The sequence below is a fragment of the Hippichthys cyanospilos genome, chromosome 5, assembly GCF_059441005.1.
Source record: "Hippichthys cyanospilos isolate Australia breed blue-spotted pipefish chromosome 5, RoL_Hcya_1.0, whole genome shotgun sequence".
NCBI classification, from domain to species: domain Eukaryota; kingdom Metazoa; phylum Chordata; class Actinopteri; order Syngnathiformes; family Syngnathidae; genus Hippichthys; species Hippichthys cyanospilos.
The window spans coordinates 21,102,480-21,118,949 of NC_142373.1; the positions used below are offsets into that span (position 1 = coordinate 21,102,480).

A 16,470-nucleotide genomic window follows, 5' to 3' on the forward strand; every position below is an offset into this window, starting at 1 on the left:
CAATTAAGCGCAGGCGCTTGTCAACACGTATGCGTCTTGTAAACGGCGCTCTTGTTCCATAAATCAACAGTTGAATTTTTGAAATGTGAATGTCTGGTTTGTTTGTGAATTATTTTATGACATTGGACTGACAAACTTATAATCTCTAACTCCAAAAATATATTGTTTGAAAATCATTAATATAAATAAATATTAATAAATGTAATCATCAAGACCAATTCTAAGTGCTTTTTCCAAATCAACTGCAGCGCTTGGTTTTGCCAGCAGAGGTCACTAGGTTACAGAGTTTACAGAAGCTTCCCGAAATAACGTCATTGTCCAAAAAAAATGGCCACAAATAGCCCCCCAAAGCTTAATTTGTGCATTATTAAAAATGTGCATACGTTATCCTTAAGAGTGAAGCCTGATGAGCTATTGAACGTTTGTTTGCCTTTCAGTTTGCCTCCAGTTTGGCAATTTTTTCTGCTATACGTATTCAAGCTGCGATTGACTCTCAGATTGATTGACTTTGCCTTGTAGCTTGGAGTGACATCATCGCATTTTGCATATTCAACCCAAACCCAAAGGGTCAGATCCACACATGCAAAAAATCACAGATTTATAGTTTACAGACTTCCTACACATTTCAAATGAATTTTTTTTTTTCATACACAAATTTCCAGACAGCATTTTTTCTCTCAGAGAAGTATGTCTTAGTGACTCTATTTATGTATTACAAGCAAGACCGACATTAATTATTCTTAAAAACCTTATTTCAACGCACCACTCGTTCAGTGCTCAGAATTTTGTGTCAAGATGTTTGAATATAAAACTGAGCGCTGAGGTAGAGAGTACAGATATCAGTATTTTTATTTTTTATTTTTTTTTATGGAGGGCGCAAAAGTAAAAGGTCAGAAAAAAACTATAGTGGTATTTGTACCACTGTCAACTATAAAGCCTTTCCGACGGCATGTAACACAAACGAGTTGAAGTCAGAGTCACCGGCTCGGCGACGTGGCAAGCTCCGAGCACCCCTTGCACAGTGCAGACGCCAAGTCAGAATTACCGTAGCTGTGCCGCTGCTGGATTTGCGGCAGTGTGTTTGCAACAAGACATCATGTCATCTCTCCTTGAGACGGGAGCGTTTTTATAAGCGCTGCCGGCTGGGCCTTGAGCATGGCAAGAGAGGAACTGAGTGAAGGCTGTTTATCCCGCGGCGTCCTTGATATAAACATGTGAAAGAAGCTCGCGGCTTTCTCTCGTTTGTTCAATCAATACAAAGATATTCAGCGGCGGGAACAATGTGTTGCCAAGCGCCTCTGCAAAAACTTGTTTTTTTTAATTTTTGTAACGGCGGCAACTTCATTCAACGCATCGACCTTCGAGATGACGCAAGGGGGCACAGAGGTCACGCTCGGGGTTTGTGTGTGACTGTGAATGTGCCTTTTGTGTGTGCTCCTCAAAAAAAGCAATAAAGCCTGAAATGGTTGATACAAGCGCCGGGCCACATGCTGAGCGTCACCTGCTCGGTGGAGCCCTCGTCTTTGACATTTCCATCCAAAAAACTCGTCAAAATAATCACAAAACGGTCACTGTGCAGCAGCAGTGTAAAATCATGGTATATAACTTAAAAACAATTCGTCACTCCATAAAATACATATATTGTTTTGAACACAATTATGAACAAAATGAAACACAATAAAATACGATGAAAAAAAATCTCCATTGGAAAGAAATGTCCCAATGTGGTTCAACAACTTATTTTCAAGGAGTACAGTGAAGTGCAAAGAAAATTAAACAGGATCAAACTGTGAGCTTCCAGACATGACAGATGTAGTTGTAAACTCACAAAGAAGTCATGATGCCATGTCAAATACAGAAGCGCTGTGTGCTAACTGCTGAGCAGTGTTGAATACATATACAAAGCAAAACAAGACTAATTGTTTATAATACAACATGGAACAAAGCCGAATGTCTCGTCATGGCCCAGATGGCTACCCTCACCCATTGTGAATCTCTTCTGGGGTGATCAAAGAATCTTACCTTCGCTGAGCATGGCAAAGCTACTTGCTAATGCTAACGTGAACGCTCGTATAGTGTTCCACTTTCTGTAACTGGAGTGATCAGCAAGCTATTTTGCACAAACATGCAAAATGTTCATATCCTTTTTTAAGTGCTTTGTAAAAGTAAGAATTTTTTCTCTTGATGATGGACTCATGGGTTTGAAGGCTGTACTTTTGGCAGCCCTGTTTTCGAGGGACACATACACTCCAAGGCAGTACAATTTAGCTCAAAATGAAATGGACACCACAAACTATTTGCTCCAAATTTAATGTCTATTAAACCTGATGACCAGTGGTTGTGTTTTTGCTTTTGCTAATGCTATTTTGCTATTTTGATTGACAATTCAAAAGCACTCTACAAGTCAAAGCACTCACCATTATCCAACCAGGGATGGAACGAAATCTCTTAACGTCACGAGGTTCCTTGTGATGTATTCCCCTTTGGCTGTGTTTAGGTTTGTCGGGGCAATCGACTTCAAGTATTCAACTGACATTTGACATCGGGTCATCGATTATTATGCTTATGCCTCCAATGTTTGTTTTTATTTTCTCACAAGGGTTCAAGTAGCATTCGGCCCATAACTGCACCCCCTCTAAGGGGCAATTAAACTAAAGTCCTAATTCATCTGCTTTATCCAGCCTTGTCTTTTCCAAGCCTGACCCCCCCCCCCCCCCCCCATCCCTTTTTTCCTCTCCTGCTGCAGATCCTCATTCCTCTTTAGTGACAAAGGCAAGGAGAGCACTGAGTCATGACATCATAATTCACCAGCTCCTGTTTTCTCCGTTAAATCAATATCAGCGTGTCCGAGTCAAGGTTGTTGGCTGGCCTTCACAGCTCGCCTCTTCCAGCTTCTTTCTCGTGGAAAATCGTATAAATAGTCCCTAAAATAATTAAGCCTTCAGATCTGTCACTGCCCTATATTTTTTTGACCAGTTTCCTGCCTAGTAAATAACACTGACGCAGCGTCAAGGTAATGCCGACGGTACACTGACTGAGACTTTAAGGACTTACCTCTAAGGACTTATTTTTAATGACTTGGCTTTAAAAACTCAGCTTTATGAACTAAGGTGTAAGTACTTGTGTTAGGATCTTGTCTCATTAAATTCAACAAGTTAGAACTTCGTTTTAAGGACTTGTTTTTCATTACTTGGCTTTGGGAACATAGGTTTCAAATCCAAAGACTTTCTGGGCTCTTTAACTTGTCTCGACTGACTAGTTTTGATGAACCCTGCTTTTCTTGACTAATCATTGAAACTTTAAAGACATCTTTAAGGACTTTGCATTTAAGTGTACTCTTTGAGCTTTTTTCCTTTAAGAAATGATAGACTTGTTTCTCATGGCAATTTGATGCCGGAATTTGCAACGTTACATGTGGTGTCCTGCAGGGATCAATACTTGGTCCTCTATTTTTTAGCTTCTATATGCTCTGACCAGTTGATATTATACATAATTATAATATCATTTTTTATCGTTACACCGGCGACACCCATTTATAGATGCCTTTAGAAATAACAAATCTAATTGCCGTAAGCAAGAGGCCTGCCTTTCCGAGATTAAACGATGGATGTTTTACAATTTTCTGCTTCTCAACCCCAGTAAAACAGAGATATGGATTATTGGCCTCATCATCGGCAACTGTTAAAGAACAGCATTCTGAGTCTTGGTAAATGTACCTTTACCTAAAGTGACTCAGCAAAAAACCTTGGCTTAAAATTGGACTCAATTCTTCTCTTTTCAAATGCATCTAAGGGATATTATGGCTACTGTGTAATATTGCTACGATCGGCCCTGTCTTGTCTCCTAGCGATGCAGGGACATTAATTCATGCATTGACTACAGTAATGTATTGTTTTCTGTCTTCCAACGTTTAGAATCAAAAGTCTGCAGACGGTACAAAATGTTGCAGTGAAACTCCTGATGAGGACAAGAAGGTTTGACTCAATACCCAGATACTAACCAACTTGCAGGTTAAGTCAAGGTTCTGTAAATCATTTATAACACGCTAAAAGACTTCGGAGCTTGTCAATTTAATATTACTGCATGTTCCATCCCGAAACCTTCGGTCACGGTTAGTTTGTGACCCCGACGGCCTAAAAGAAGTCTGTAGGATCACGAACGTTCTCTATTCGAGCACCAGTGATCAGAAGAACTTTTTTATTTTTATACTCATGCATTTAGTTCAACTCTTTTTTTTGACTGCAGCTTCCTTCTTTTTCCTTCCTGGGAGAGGAGGCTAAATGACAAGCTAATTGAATGCTGCTTTGCGGATCTGTGCTGATCGACCAGAGCGAGTTTGGAGGTGGGCCACCCTCACAAAGGCGCTTCTGTGGAGATGGACCACCTAACTGTGAGGAGGACTTTAGACAAAGATATATGCCCAAAGGCATATTCCGACATCATGTCATCTTCACAACGGACACTTTTAATATGGCACCATGCGTTATCTTGGCACTTGGAATCTATTCCCAGAGTTTTTCCTTGCCCTTCTGAGAGCTTTGTTTAGGGGATGCTTTTCTTGTGATATTCTTTCATACTATGTGATTATTAAGGGATGTATATATATATATATATATATATATATATATATATATATATATATATATATATATATATACACTCATTTTTAGGTTGTCTGGGGCTTAAGGACTTCTATTTGAACCCTTGTATTTAAGATTTCAGCATTGTTTAACAAGCCTTAACTATCTATTTTCCATCCAGTCCCGGCTATTTTCAGACCCTCCTTTACCCTAAAAATGAAAAGAAAATCTTTAAATAAGCATTGGGAGTAAATGTCTGGACTCTGTAAAGACGAATAAGTATGCCTTTGTAATCCTAAATTAAATCATTGAATCCCAATTGTATGGACAGAATAATCACAGTAAAAAAGTTGGTAGCGAAGAGAAGAGTCAAAAGTGGCACGCAAACATAAAATACTGGAACATAATGACTTTGTACAATAAAGCGGTGGGAAAACAGAGACACAAGGTGAAATACATGAGGTAATAGGTGGCAGGTGCACAAAAGATGGTGGCAGGTTCACAAAAGATGGGGAGCAGATAAACATGCAAACACACACACACAAACATGACAGTAAATTAATTTATAAAATATTACAGAATAGAACAGTGTGCATTTTTTGTCATTAGAATATAACAGACCTGAGAGTGCTGTTCGGAAGGGTGCAAATGCATATTTAACAAATATGGCAATATTTCACAGACTGCAATTGTTTCACTATTGTAATAATGCTCCAATGATGACGATTTTGATATTTCATGGGCAAAATCAGACTCTGATATTGTATTGAATGTGGCTGTCATTGGGGTTATTGTTTGGCCTTGGTGGAGGTCTGTGCTATTCATATTTGTATTGAGTTTAGGAACCTTCAACATAAAGGCTAAGTGAAGGTTTCAATGTAGTATAGAGAGTGTGCATAAATATGCTTACAGTGGCTGCTAGAGAAAAATAACTACACGTTAATGTTAAAGAACATTTAGAATGTCCTTTGTGCTTGATGTTCCAGAATGAAATATACTGTATTCAAGTGCAAAAAACTGTTTTTATTTTACTCAAATATTTCAAAATACAGTAATACATTTTAAAGCCGTGATTGCAAAACCATCTTACCATAAACGCACAATATATTTGCTCATGACTATTATACCATCACAATCTGATATAAGCTTATGACTAGTCTCTGCCAAGGATATTACCGTTAATAAAAATAATTAAAACGGCATATGAAAAAAAGGGCTTTGTAAATCAAACAAAAAAATAGCCAAATAATATGAACTGAAATGTCTTACTATACAACTAATTCAAATTAGGCTATAATCAAAGCAAAAATGTCCTACATTTTTGTCTTTTAATTATCAGTATCATTGAGGATGTGTGGAATACTTCACAAAAGGGAATAACATCCACAAATGTGGGGAAAAATAGGACACGTCCTCTAAACATAAAACTCAGGCCGAGGGTCAAATTTTTCATGCCATAGGGCTATTATTTTTTTCATCATATTCATGTTTATGCCAAAATTTACAATTTCACCTATGAATTCCCCATCCATTCACGATTCACAACAATCGAATTTTGATTCAAAACTATTTCAAATTCAAAATGATTTGATTTGATAAAATTAAAAATGATTTCTGCTTCAATCAATAAATGTGTAAAATCATCATAATATTTCAGTTTTCCTTGCAAGACAGAGCAAGAAAACAGTGTCTTTTTTTTTTACTGTTTAAGTCTCAATTTGTAAGGAACACGCCCTTTTCCACAAACACAGTATTCGAACTGCTACTTTTTGAAGCTTGCTGTACATTTTATAGCCTTTACAGTATAAAATAAGAAGAAACAAAAATAAAGTCCATCTGTATAATAGAATCGGGAAAACAACATAGTCATTTCAATTCAATGAAAAAGATGAATATTTATCAGTACGTTGAAGACAAACAAGACATAAGAAATAAACTTTTTCAAGTGAGCACCTACAGTATGTAAGAGTATGAACATTAAAACAATAGCATAAAGTGTGTGCCAGGTTGTTAACCTGTGAGCGTATCCGGAGCATTATCAAAGGTCAAAACCTTTTGTTAGCAACGGTGTGAAACGTTGCGTTCACATTTGCGGCGGTGTGGCTTTCATGCATCAAATGACTTTGTAAAACTCAAAAAGACTGCATTGCTCTTGATGTTCACGCAACACACGTTAGTGCCGCTTTGGTTGTTTCAGTCAAGGCGCTGGCGAGTCGCTTTGTGAAGCTGCGGGAGAGCTTTCTCAGTTGAAAAACTTTTGGAATGGTATAGCTTACTTTTTCTCCATTTTGTGCAAACTTTTCTATCACTCTGTAACGGTTTAAATCAGGGATCAAGCTTTTTGCAACTGAGAGCTACTTCTTTGGTACTAGTAGTACAAAGGGCTACCATTTTATGTGAAGACACTGAGTAAAGGTGTAAATCAAGTGTAATATGTAACATAATTATAATTTACATGGTTAATGGGGACCGAAAACCTTTTCAACACATAGCTGAGTGCTTTCAGTGAGGCTCCAAAAGCCTAATTCGTACTGCAATGCTGCCCCCCAGTTCAGTTGCAGGTCCGACAAGAAGTGAAACTAAACAGGGAACCAAATACACTCAAACTAATTAGGCAACAAGAAACATCTGGACAAGAAACAATATATATATGATCCCCTGGGTCTACCTGGTGCCCCGAGCACCCTTGGTGACCCTTGGTGCAACAGGCTGGTTGAATTTTTTCCACTTTCTGAGTTCATCCTGCCACATGCTTGACTTTCCAGAACAGTCTGTGGTTTAACAATGTGACACAGTGCGCCTCCAACGCAGTTATACAGAAATTAACAGGGAGGGAATTTGTTTTAATATTTTCTATTTTAAATTATCATATTTTTTTGCAAAGCCCTAATTGTTCTCATTTCAACTTTATGCCCAGTGGACTTACAGCATGCCCTACCAGCAAACAATCATAGAAATGTTTCACAATATGGAAGTCCTCCTCGAGGTGGATGCCGGGCCACTGCCCTGTTGAGACACCTTTACGCACATCCCTGCCTCGAGCCCAGAAATTTTCCAAACTCCCCCCCCCCCCCAAGCGACGAGAGAGAGAGAGAGCGAAAAAGAGAGTTAAGGAGGTGCCTTGTGCTTGTGGGAGGTGGTTGGAGCGTCCGGGTGTAAGTGGGGGGGACGGGTAAAAAAAAGGAAACAGAGAAAGTGCAGGCACACACGGGAGCGCGCCCCCAAACAGCGCGTCGCCCTTTTCTCGGAGGCTATCTGGAGCTCCAAACAAAACAGCGCCTCCTCCGCACTGACCTTCCGTAAGGGACGCGCCGCGCTGGTCATGGCCACCACGCTGGAGGGCTGCCGCTGTCGGGGTGCGAGCCTCGACGGCAGCAGCAGCAACAGCGGCGGCACCGGCACTGGCACCGGCACGGGCAGCATCCTTTACAGCATTCTGAAGAGTGACAGAGAGGAGCAACAACAACAGCAACACCGCGAAACGCTCCACAACTTGGTCCACATCCGAGGGACTTCCTCGTCGTCAGCGTCCGCCTCTTCTGCAGCCTCCGGGACGGCGTGGCGACATCACGAGCCCCGGCAGCTGCAAGCGACTGCGGCTGCGAGTGCGGCCGCGTCGGCGTGCTCCTGCGGGGCAACGCGGCGCCGAGGGGTCCTCCGCTCCCCGCAGGTGACGTGCAAAGCGGCCTCCGCCATCCTGGTCAAGACCCTGCGCTTCGTCAAGAACGTGCCTTGCTTCAGGGAGCTGCCCGAGGACGAGCAGGTGGTTCTGATCCGGAGCGGCTGGGCGCCCCTGCTGGTGCTCGGCTTGGCGCAGGACCGCGTGGACTTTGAGACCACGGAGACGGTTGAGCCGAGCATGCTGCAGCGGATCCTCACCGGGGCGCCCCAGGGCCAGAACGAGGGGGCGGCGGCGCCGGTGGTGGCGGCGGCGGGTCCGAGTCGGGGCGTCTCGCTGGCCGACATCGAAGCCATTAAAGGCGTCCTGAAGAAGTGCTGGAGTGTGGACATCAGCACCAAGGAGTACGCTTACCTTAAGGGAGCCGTGCTCTTCAACCCGGGTGAGTCCCGTCAGCCTTATCGGGGCACCCGAAATGGCGTTCTTACCCTCGCCTTTTTTGAAGAGTAGACTCGCCTACATGGTTGAAAACAAACATAATATAAAGTTAGACTTGTATTTTATTACAAAGTAAGTTAAAACATATATGCTACTTTAACAGAATATATTTTTTAAACATTTAATTGCGTTGTATTTTACTATATAGGCTATTTATTATATCTTACTTTTAATACTTTCAAAACCCTAAATATTCACTAAGATACTATTTGCTACAACAGATGGTTAAAAAAATTGTTAATTTAGAAATATATTCTGTTTTGCATAATACTGGGTGCCCCTTTTCTAAGGGTCTGAAAAAAACACCCCAAGATTAGAAATTTCTCTTCTGCACCATTGATAGAGAGTTTGAAAGCACTGCTCAGGAGTTAAAGTATACAATAAAAGGTAAATTGAATTGTATACTTTCATCAGAACTTAAGTGGTCATGCGTTTTCACTATGTTGCTTCACATTTTTGATTACAAAAATAAAATTATTGAAAAAAACGTTTTTACAAATTGAATTTCAAAAATCTGCATACATGGCAAATCTGCATACGTTTTTAAAGTTACACTCTAAAAACGGACTTGTCAAATTGACCAAAAAAACTTGATCTAGTTGGTATGGGGCCAACTTAGAATGGCAGTGTTTACAACCAGTATACATAGATCAGAGATAGAGCCTATATACAATTTAGTAATTTTCACCATGGTGTTGGTTATATAGCCGCCAAAAAAAAAAAAAGCCATTCACACTTTTTGGGACAATTTAGAGTGGTCAATTCCCAGTATGTTGTTGCAACATAGGAGAAAACCTGACTAACCACAAATGAATTGCTTTCGTGTGGATTAAAATTCTGGCTGTTTCTCTGTGTTGGGAGCCAGATATGCTAACCACCATACCATAGTAAACATATACAGATAATGCTATGATAATTTAGGAGTCATGAAGTGCACTCTCGCTCACCAATTTCATTGGTAGTTTTGTCTAACCAATAACATTGGTAGTCCAATAACCAACTGCATTGGTTAAATTCTGACCAATTTTTTGCTTAATGTGTGTGAAGATATTAGTTAATATTGTTGTACTTTGTTATGCTTTTTTTCCTTATAACTCCAAACTAAACCATACCTTATCCCATTAAAAGATGTGTTGTGTGGCACATTTGTAAATATAAATATTAATACAAATTATTCAGACTATAATCATTTTGGTTCTTTTTCTCTGCTTGCGTGAAGCACAGTTACTTTGTGTAATGACAATAATTCAGCTGCCTAATAATGATGGCAATAATAATAAATGATCACATTCATCATCACAATCACAATTGTCATCATCCCATTACTAGTCCCATCATCATCATCTTCACCAGCATCATCATCATCTGTGTTGCAGAATTGTTTGTTGATACATAGATGTTTCTAATACTTTGGCAACTCTGATAAACAGTCGTCAGTACAATGCAGTGCAGTTCTGCAAGCGCACAATCACACATACTGGCAGGGATGTCACAACAACTGCAGTACTGTACAGTATAACCATTAACATAAACGTTTGGATGAACAGTAACTTTTGTATTAGATGTCATTGACTGTACTTCATTGAAGTTCTTCAGAATCTCTATTTTAATCATCCCGGAAGTGGCTCTAATCTCGCTTAACGTTGTTGTTTTTCCATCACGTCCTCCATGTCTGTCCAGATCTTGAGGGTCTTCGCTGCCTACCGTACATCCAGTCGCTGCGGCGCGAGGCCCACCAAGCACTCAACGAGCACGTCCGGCTGATCCACCGCGAGGACGCCACGCGCTTCGCCAAACTGCTCATCGCCCTCTCCATGCTGAGGTCCATCAGTCCGTCAGTGGTGGCCCAGCTCTTCTTCAAGCCCATCATCGGCAGCGTCAACATCGAGGAGGTGCTCATGGAGATGTTCTACGGGAAGTAAGGACCCCGCTTCCCTCAGTCTCGGTGACCAGATGGACCGTAAAGCTCTGACTGGACAAGTGAAAAGCGCTTATAAAAAAAGAATGTGTGCGTGCGTGAATGCTTTATGTTACGTGAAAACAGTGGCTGTATAGCTTAACTTATTTGTTTTATAAACTATTTTTCTAAAATAAACAGCCTCAAGTGTTGTTCTTCAGTGCTGTTATTGACACACTTTCCTCAGGGTCACCTGACCTCGGAGCTACATGATACATGCAGATAAATGGCTGACAAAACTCACACGTTTACCTTCAGCGAATTTGGGTCACACTGATTTAGGCCAGCAGCTTGTTTACGTTTTGATAAAGTGTCTGTGACAAATGTAAGCCAGCGGGATGCTTCATTTAACAGGAATAAACACTCCCCGAGACATAACATTAGAGACACCTGCGCAATGCACGATTTATTACTTTAGTAAAAGCAAAAATAAAACCCAGTTTAATTTACCGCTGCCATCCCAACACCTCACATATGGCCAGTAAAACTCTATCCATGGTCTTCATTTTCTTGAAAAAAAAAAAAAAAAAACCCTGCAGGAAATTTTAACCCAACTCAGGGTTTTTTATGTTTTTGATGTGTGATATCAAAGGAAAAACACAAGAAGGCTAAAATATTGCATAGACTGTCAAGACATGACGACTTTCAATCTGCCATGTTTCCGTCCTTTCTAAATGCTTGCAAACAAGAATTCGAGAGGTACACCCTATAGGTGTCAAATTTCGCCCATGTCGAGCTCTTTTGCTGCCATTTAAAATGTCAATTTTGGACATATTGAAAACCTGATTTTTATTATGCGTTTAACCCCACTTTTGCATGAATCTTTTCACCAGCAACTCGCAAACAGGGTGCAATTGAAATTTTTCTACTGAGACCTTAAAACCACCCAGTGGCACTAGAGGGCAATTTATGAAATTTGCAAGGCTTTCAGTGACTTCAATGGTTGGCTTAGCCCAGACTACCATTACGCAAAAGTCTTCAAAAGTCATAAAACTCTATTTATGACACAATAAATATTCCTATTTAAATTTCATACATCTATATGTATATATATATATATCTATATATCTATATATATATATATATATATATATATATATATATATATATATATATATATATATATATATATATATATATATACGTATAAAGTATATATAAAGCAAGTATATGTTTAGATTTGACGATGTTATGACCCTTTCAAAAAAGTTGTGTCAGGCTAGTGAAAGATCCCCGGACACCCAGGGGTTAGTTTTTTGTTTTACTGAACATGGTTACGTTTTTTCTTTTTTCTTCTCCTCAGGAAATAAAAATCAAAATGTAATTTTAAAGCTTTAACAAAACACCTTCCTATTACATGAAAAAATATGAACAAAAACAAGGGCTTTCTATATACCCCCCCCCCCACACACACACACACACAAAATGTACTTGTCAATTTTTTCAAATGATGTATACTTTGTTGTTTTTCAGAAAGTAAGTAGTAAGTAGTAAGTAGTAGTAAGTAAGTAAGTAAGTAAGTAAGTAGTCTTCTTTCAAAAAAAAAAACAGTGACCATGTCGAATCCGAAGGAAAACAAACCTGTTAAAAGCGTAACTTATTATTCATATCTTTAGTAAAAAAGACTTATTATTTTATTGTTACAAGACAGTGAATTAAATAAAAACTGTGAAAAATGATAATAATATAAAAAATAATATAATATAAAATATATATAATATATAAATATATTATATATATATATATATATATATATATATATATATATATATATATATATATATATATATATATATATATATATATATACACACACGTGTTTGTGCGTGCGTCGTGGTTGCGTGTGCGTGGGTGCGTGGGTGTGTGTTTGTGTGTGTGTGTGTATATGAAGCAGTAGCACTTGGTTGCAGCGAAATCTCTTCTGCCCTCTGGTGGTCAATCTGAAAATAAGTAAATCAAAGAATGATTCTTACGCAAGAAGATATGGATATGCGTTTGCGCGCTTTTTCAGCGCAACCCAATTTGTCTTCAATTAACGTGTTAATTGCTGTGGGTAATAAAAACTGTGAAGATCTGCTGTGAAAATCTGCTGTCTTCCAATAAAAGTCAAGGTGGCTCTCAACATTAAAGCCCCAACCAGCTACTACGGGTGTGTGCACGTGTGCTGTTTGTGCATCTTGGGTGTGGCCAAATATGCATGAATGAAAAGCCCTGTATGATTGCATAGCAATTTACGATACGGAAGACCGAGGATTTTCTTTTTTCCCCAACGGAGAAATAAAGGGTAATTGCAGTTAACTTCTCCGTTAGGGGGCGCCACTGAAAAGTAGTTGTTCCTTCTTTATAAGGTCGGGGTTCGTGTCTGTGTTAAAAAGAAAACAGCATATTGTGACGTGAGATGTGCATCCAAATAAAGATATTGCTCCATCCTAAGTATTTTTGAAAATGTTTGGACAATACCCTTTGTTAAAGTTTGAACATAGACTACGTTATGATAAATTTATATTATACAAAGTAATGTGGCAATTATAGTGGAATGGCATCCTGCTGCCCTCTTTTGGCCAGCCGTCACTGATCCATGATCAGGAAAAAAAAACGTGACTTGACAAGCAATATAAACAAAACTGAGCTCCACAAGGTTGACCAAAAATCTTACATCTGTGGCGGTCCCCTAAAAGCAGAAATGTATACTATGGATAACTTCTACCGTTGAAGGTCTGATTTCCTTCAAAATGTCAAGTTCATCTCGAAACATGGTTTCACAAGACGTGACTAATCTACTGAGATAATGTTATTGCGTATTTGTGCAGTGTAGTAAATAACCGAACCGTCAGTTTTTTTCTTTTTGCCTTTGTAATTTTGGCCTACTTTTACTTACAGTTGTCTGCGGGGCCCATGTTGACAGTTGTTTACTATCCTAAATTTTGTCCGCGCGCGCGTTTGCGTGTGTTCGTGCGTGCATGTGTCTGTGTGGATTCCCAGGAGATGGCACTGTTTGGCAGCATTCATGTATTAATAAACGTTCTACTTGAGCAACAGAAAAACCAGCACACTTTCGAGTTGCGTTGTCCACTTAGGTGTCAATAGACGCATCATGCCTCGCACATTTATTGATCATAAGTTATAAATTAAAACCGTAATTATAACTCCTTGGCAGGGTGCAATGCCGCATTGGTCATGAAGTGCACTTTAAGCGCACAAACAAGAAATGTGCTTGGGTTAATTGTAGACGTATAAGGCAAGGATTTTCAGCTTTTATTCTATATCTTTGATATCGATACAGGACACTGACATACTGGTTTTTGTTTTTACTCACATTAAAAGCAAATAAACGAGACACAAAATCCCATTCATTAAAAAAAGGACAAAGATCAGTCTTCATCCATATCATTAGAGGGCTTTTTTGACTAGGTTTTCAGAAAAAAGTAACAAATCAAAATATCTAGTTAATCTGGTGGTTCTGTTATTACTTTAGCTCAGTGCTTCTCAATTATATTTTGTCAACCCCCCCCCCCCCCCCCCTTCAACATGCTGACTATAAATAAGATTATTAACTATAAAAATTCTTGAAGTATACCTAAACCTGCTTCCTTTTTAACATTAACATGAAAAAAAAGCAATATAGATCAACTTCTAACAACTGTTGATTATTTTTCACAGCTTAGTCTAAAACAGAAAAACATAACCAAGTGCATCAAAGCGCCTGAAACAAAACAAACAAAAAAAAACACATGATGAAAATTCTTATTTTATTGCAATTACAACTCACATGACAAAAACAAAGCCTGGCGTCACCAATGCACCCCAAGTGTACCCGCCCCACTATTTGAGAAGCACAGTTTTAGCTAATGCTATTGTGGCTGACACTACAACAGCGTCCAAGAAAGTCAATGCACTCACCAATACTTTTTGCTCAGTCCTGGTGTTTTATCAACGTGGTTAAGTTTGGATCTCGGGACCCAGTAATATGACTTGACATAAAGCTGTTCTAATTTCGGTTTATCAAATTAATTAGTTAAATACGTTTCCATGTACCCTTTGCAATGTGCTCACCGACTTCTCATTGCTGTTTGGTGCATTGAATAAGCATTTCTATGTTAGATGCCTGAGATGTCCTTCTGTCTGAGTGGCCTATGAATCTATCACAACTCAACAATTGCAATACTTTGCTATCTTTTGCTTATCCACGCAGCTATTGATCACTGAATGCAGGCACATGATCTTGTTCCTAAAACTGAAAATCATTTGGCACAACATACATCAGAGTCCTACATTGAAAACGTCTCATTCAGTCTGACTACGCTCTCCATGGTTCACGCAGGGAGTTGTTGAAAGTTTCAGTATGACGCAATTGTCATCGTGAAACTAAAAAGGATGGAATTAAGCAGTTGAATTCCTTTTGGATTTGTTTATCATATGTATCGCCATGACAACTTTGTGATTGACATTGATTTGGCTCAAAAAAACAAACTGACACAAGGCTCCAAAGCAAGACTGCCCCTGTTAAACACAGCCATCTGGTCACCCTATGTTAGCTGTGGGGGCAGGGACATAGCCAGAAATTTTTCAGGGCCGTGCATGTGTAAATGCATCATTATTCGTCATACCACCCGCAGTCAGGGTTTCATGACATAAAACCCTCACCTTTCTAGAACAATCCTCACCACATTCATGAGAAAAATCCATCAATTCATATGATAGAAATCCAACTTTTTGGAACTTTTAAGCTATGTTATGAGTTTAATTTATCAAGCTAAACACACACAGATGTTGTTTTCTGTTATCATCCTCTATTTATGCATTTCTAAGAATTCCTTGCTTATCCTGCGCTCTCAGCAGGTAATAAAGGACACCTGTTCTCTCATCACTGTAACATCACAAAAGGGAAAAGCACCCTTGTACTGCCTGTGCAAGAGTAAATACACTCCCACCTTATCTGAGGAGATGTTAGTGTGGTTTAATCTTATTTTCATTTCGGAGTTGGCGATAAAAGATTTTGCACTCAGTTGGCCAAGTAAATAGCAAATTGAATTTATTAGTTACAAAGTTATGAGTTGTGATTTCTGGAGGGAACTCATTTGCTAGGAGGAACATGTGTTGCTGTGTACAATCTCTTAATGTGTGTTTTGCTTTGTTTCATTTTGATTTCAGTAAAACTCCTCTGTTTTTGGCTGTTTTTGACTACTGAGCCCCGCGACCCTCGTGATGATAAGCGGTCATAATGATGGATGTTTATTGGCCGAATGGTTTTAGGAGGGTTCAGACAAAATCCTGGTTGGAAATGTCAGTACTTAAAAAAACCCAAAACAAAACAAAAAAAAAACCCTCACATTTCACAACAAATCGCAAAGTGCCAAAGGTAAGATTTCAACATTTATATGCACATATTAAACTGTGGAAAGTATGGGTGAGCCCTTTTACAATTCTGAAATTTGCTTTTTACTAAGGTTTGTTTCTACTTTTATTTTGAGAGCGTGCACGAATGGTGCACTATTAATTTGCATTTTATTTCATGTAACTCGTGATTGTGGCTGGCATGATGAATAATAACTTCTTTGCCATGCTGATTCCCTCACAATAATGTGAAAGTGAAGCTTTATCATTGTCATAATTCATCTAAAGGTTAAAGAATACTGCATTCTTGTGAAAATGGCAGAAAATTGACAGAGATAAATTGTGGAGGTGGCCAGAGTGTCAAGAGGTGGTCTTGGCATAGCTGCCCCCCCACATAGCTCCACTCCAGGGTGTGACTTACCTCTCACCTAAAGTCAGCTAGACTCCATCATACTCGTGACACTCGTGAGGACAAACAGTAC

General features: G+C 39.2%; 1 protein-coding gene across 1 annotated transcript; it reads left to right on the top strand.

The window, feature by feature from the left end:
- The first annotated feature begins 7,746 nt into the window (after nucleotides 1-7,746).
- On the top strand, nucleotides 7,747-10,785 carry nr0b1 (nuclear receptor subfamily 0, group B, member 1). Its single transcript, XM_088415293.1, has 2 exons — nucleotides 7,747-8,641; nucleotides 10,378-10,785. The coding sequence occupies exons 1-2, from the start codon at nucleotides 7,903-7,905 to the stop codon at nucleotides 10,617-10,619; spliced, it is 981 nt and encodes a 326-aa protein (XP_088271419.1). The 5' UTR covers nucleotides 7,747-7,902; the 3' UTR covers nucleotides 10,620-10,785.
- Nucleotides 10,786-16,470: the final 5,685 nt, after the last annotated feature.

Bases quoted from the DNA above. Each gene is read 5' to 3' on its own strand.
- nr0b1 (XM_088415293.1), top strand. From the start codon at position 7,903: ATGGCCACCACGCTGGAGGGCTGCCGCTGTCGGGGTGCGAGCCTCGAC. The intron at 8,642-10,377 runs GTGAGTCCCGTC...ATGTCTGTCCAG, and splicing joins AGCCGTGCTCTTCAACCCGG to ATCTTGAGGGTCTTCGCTGC.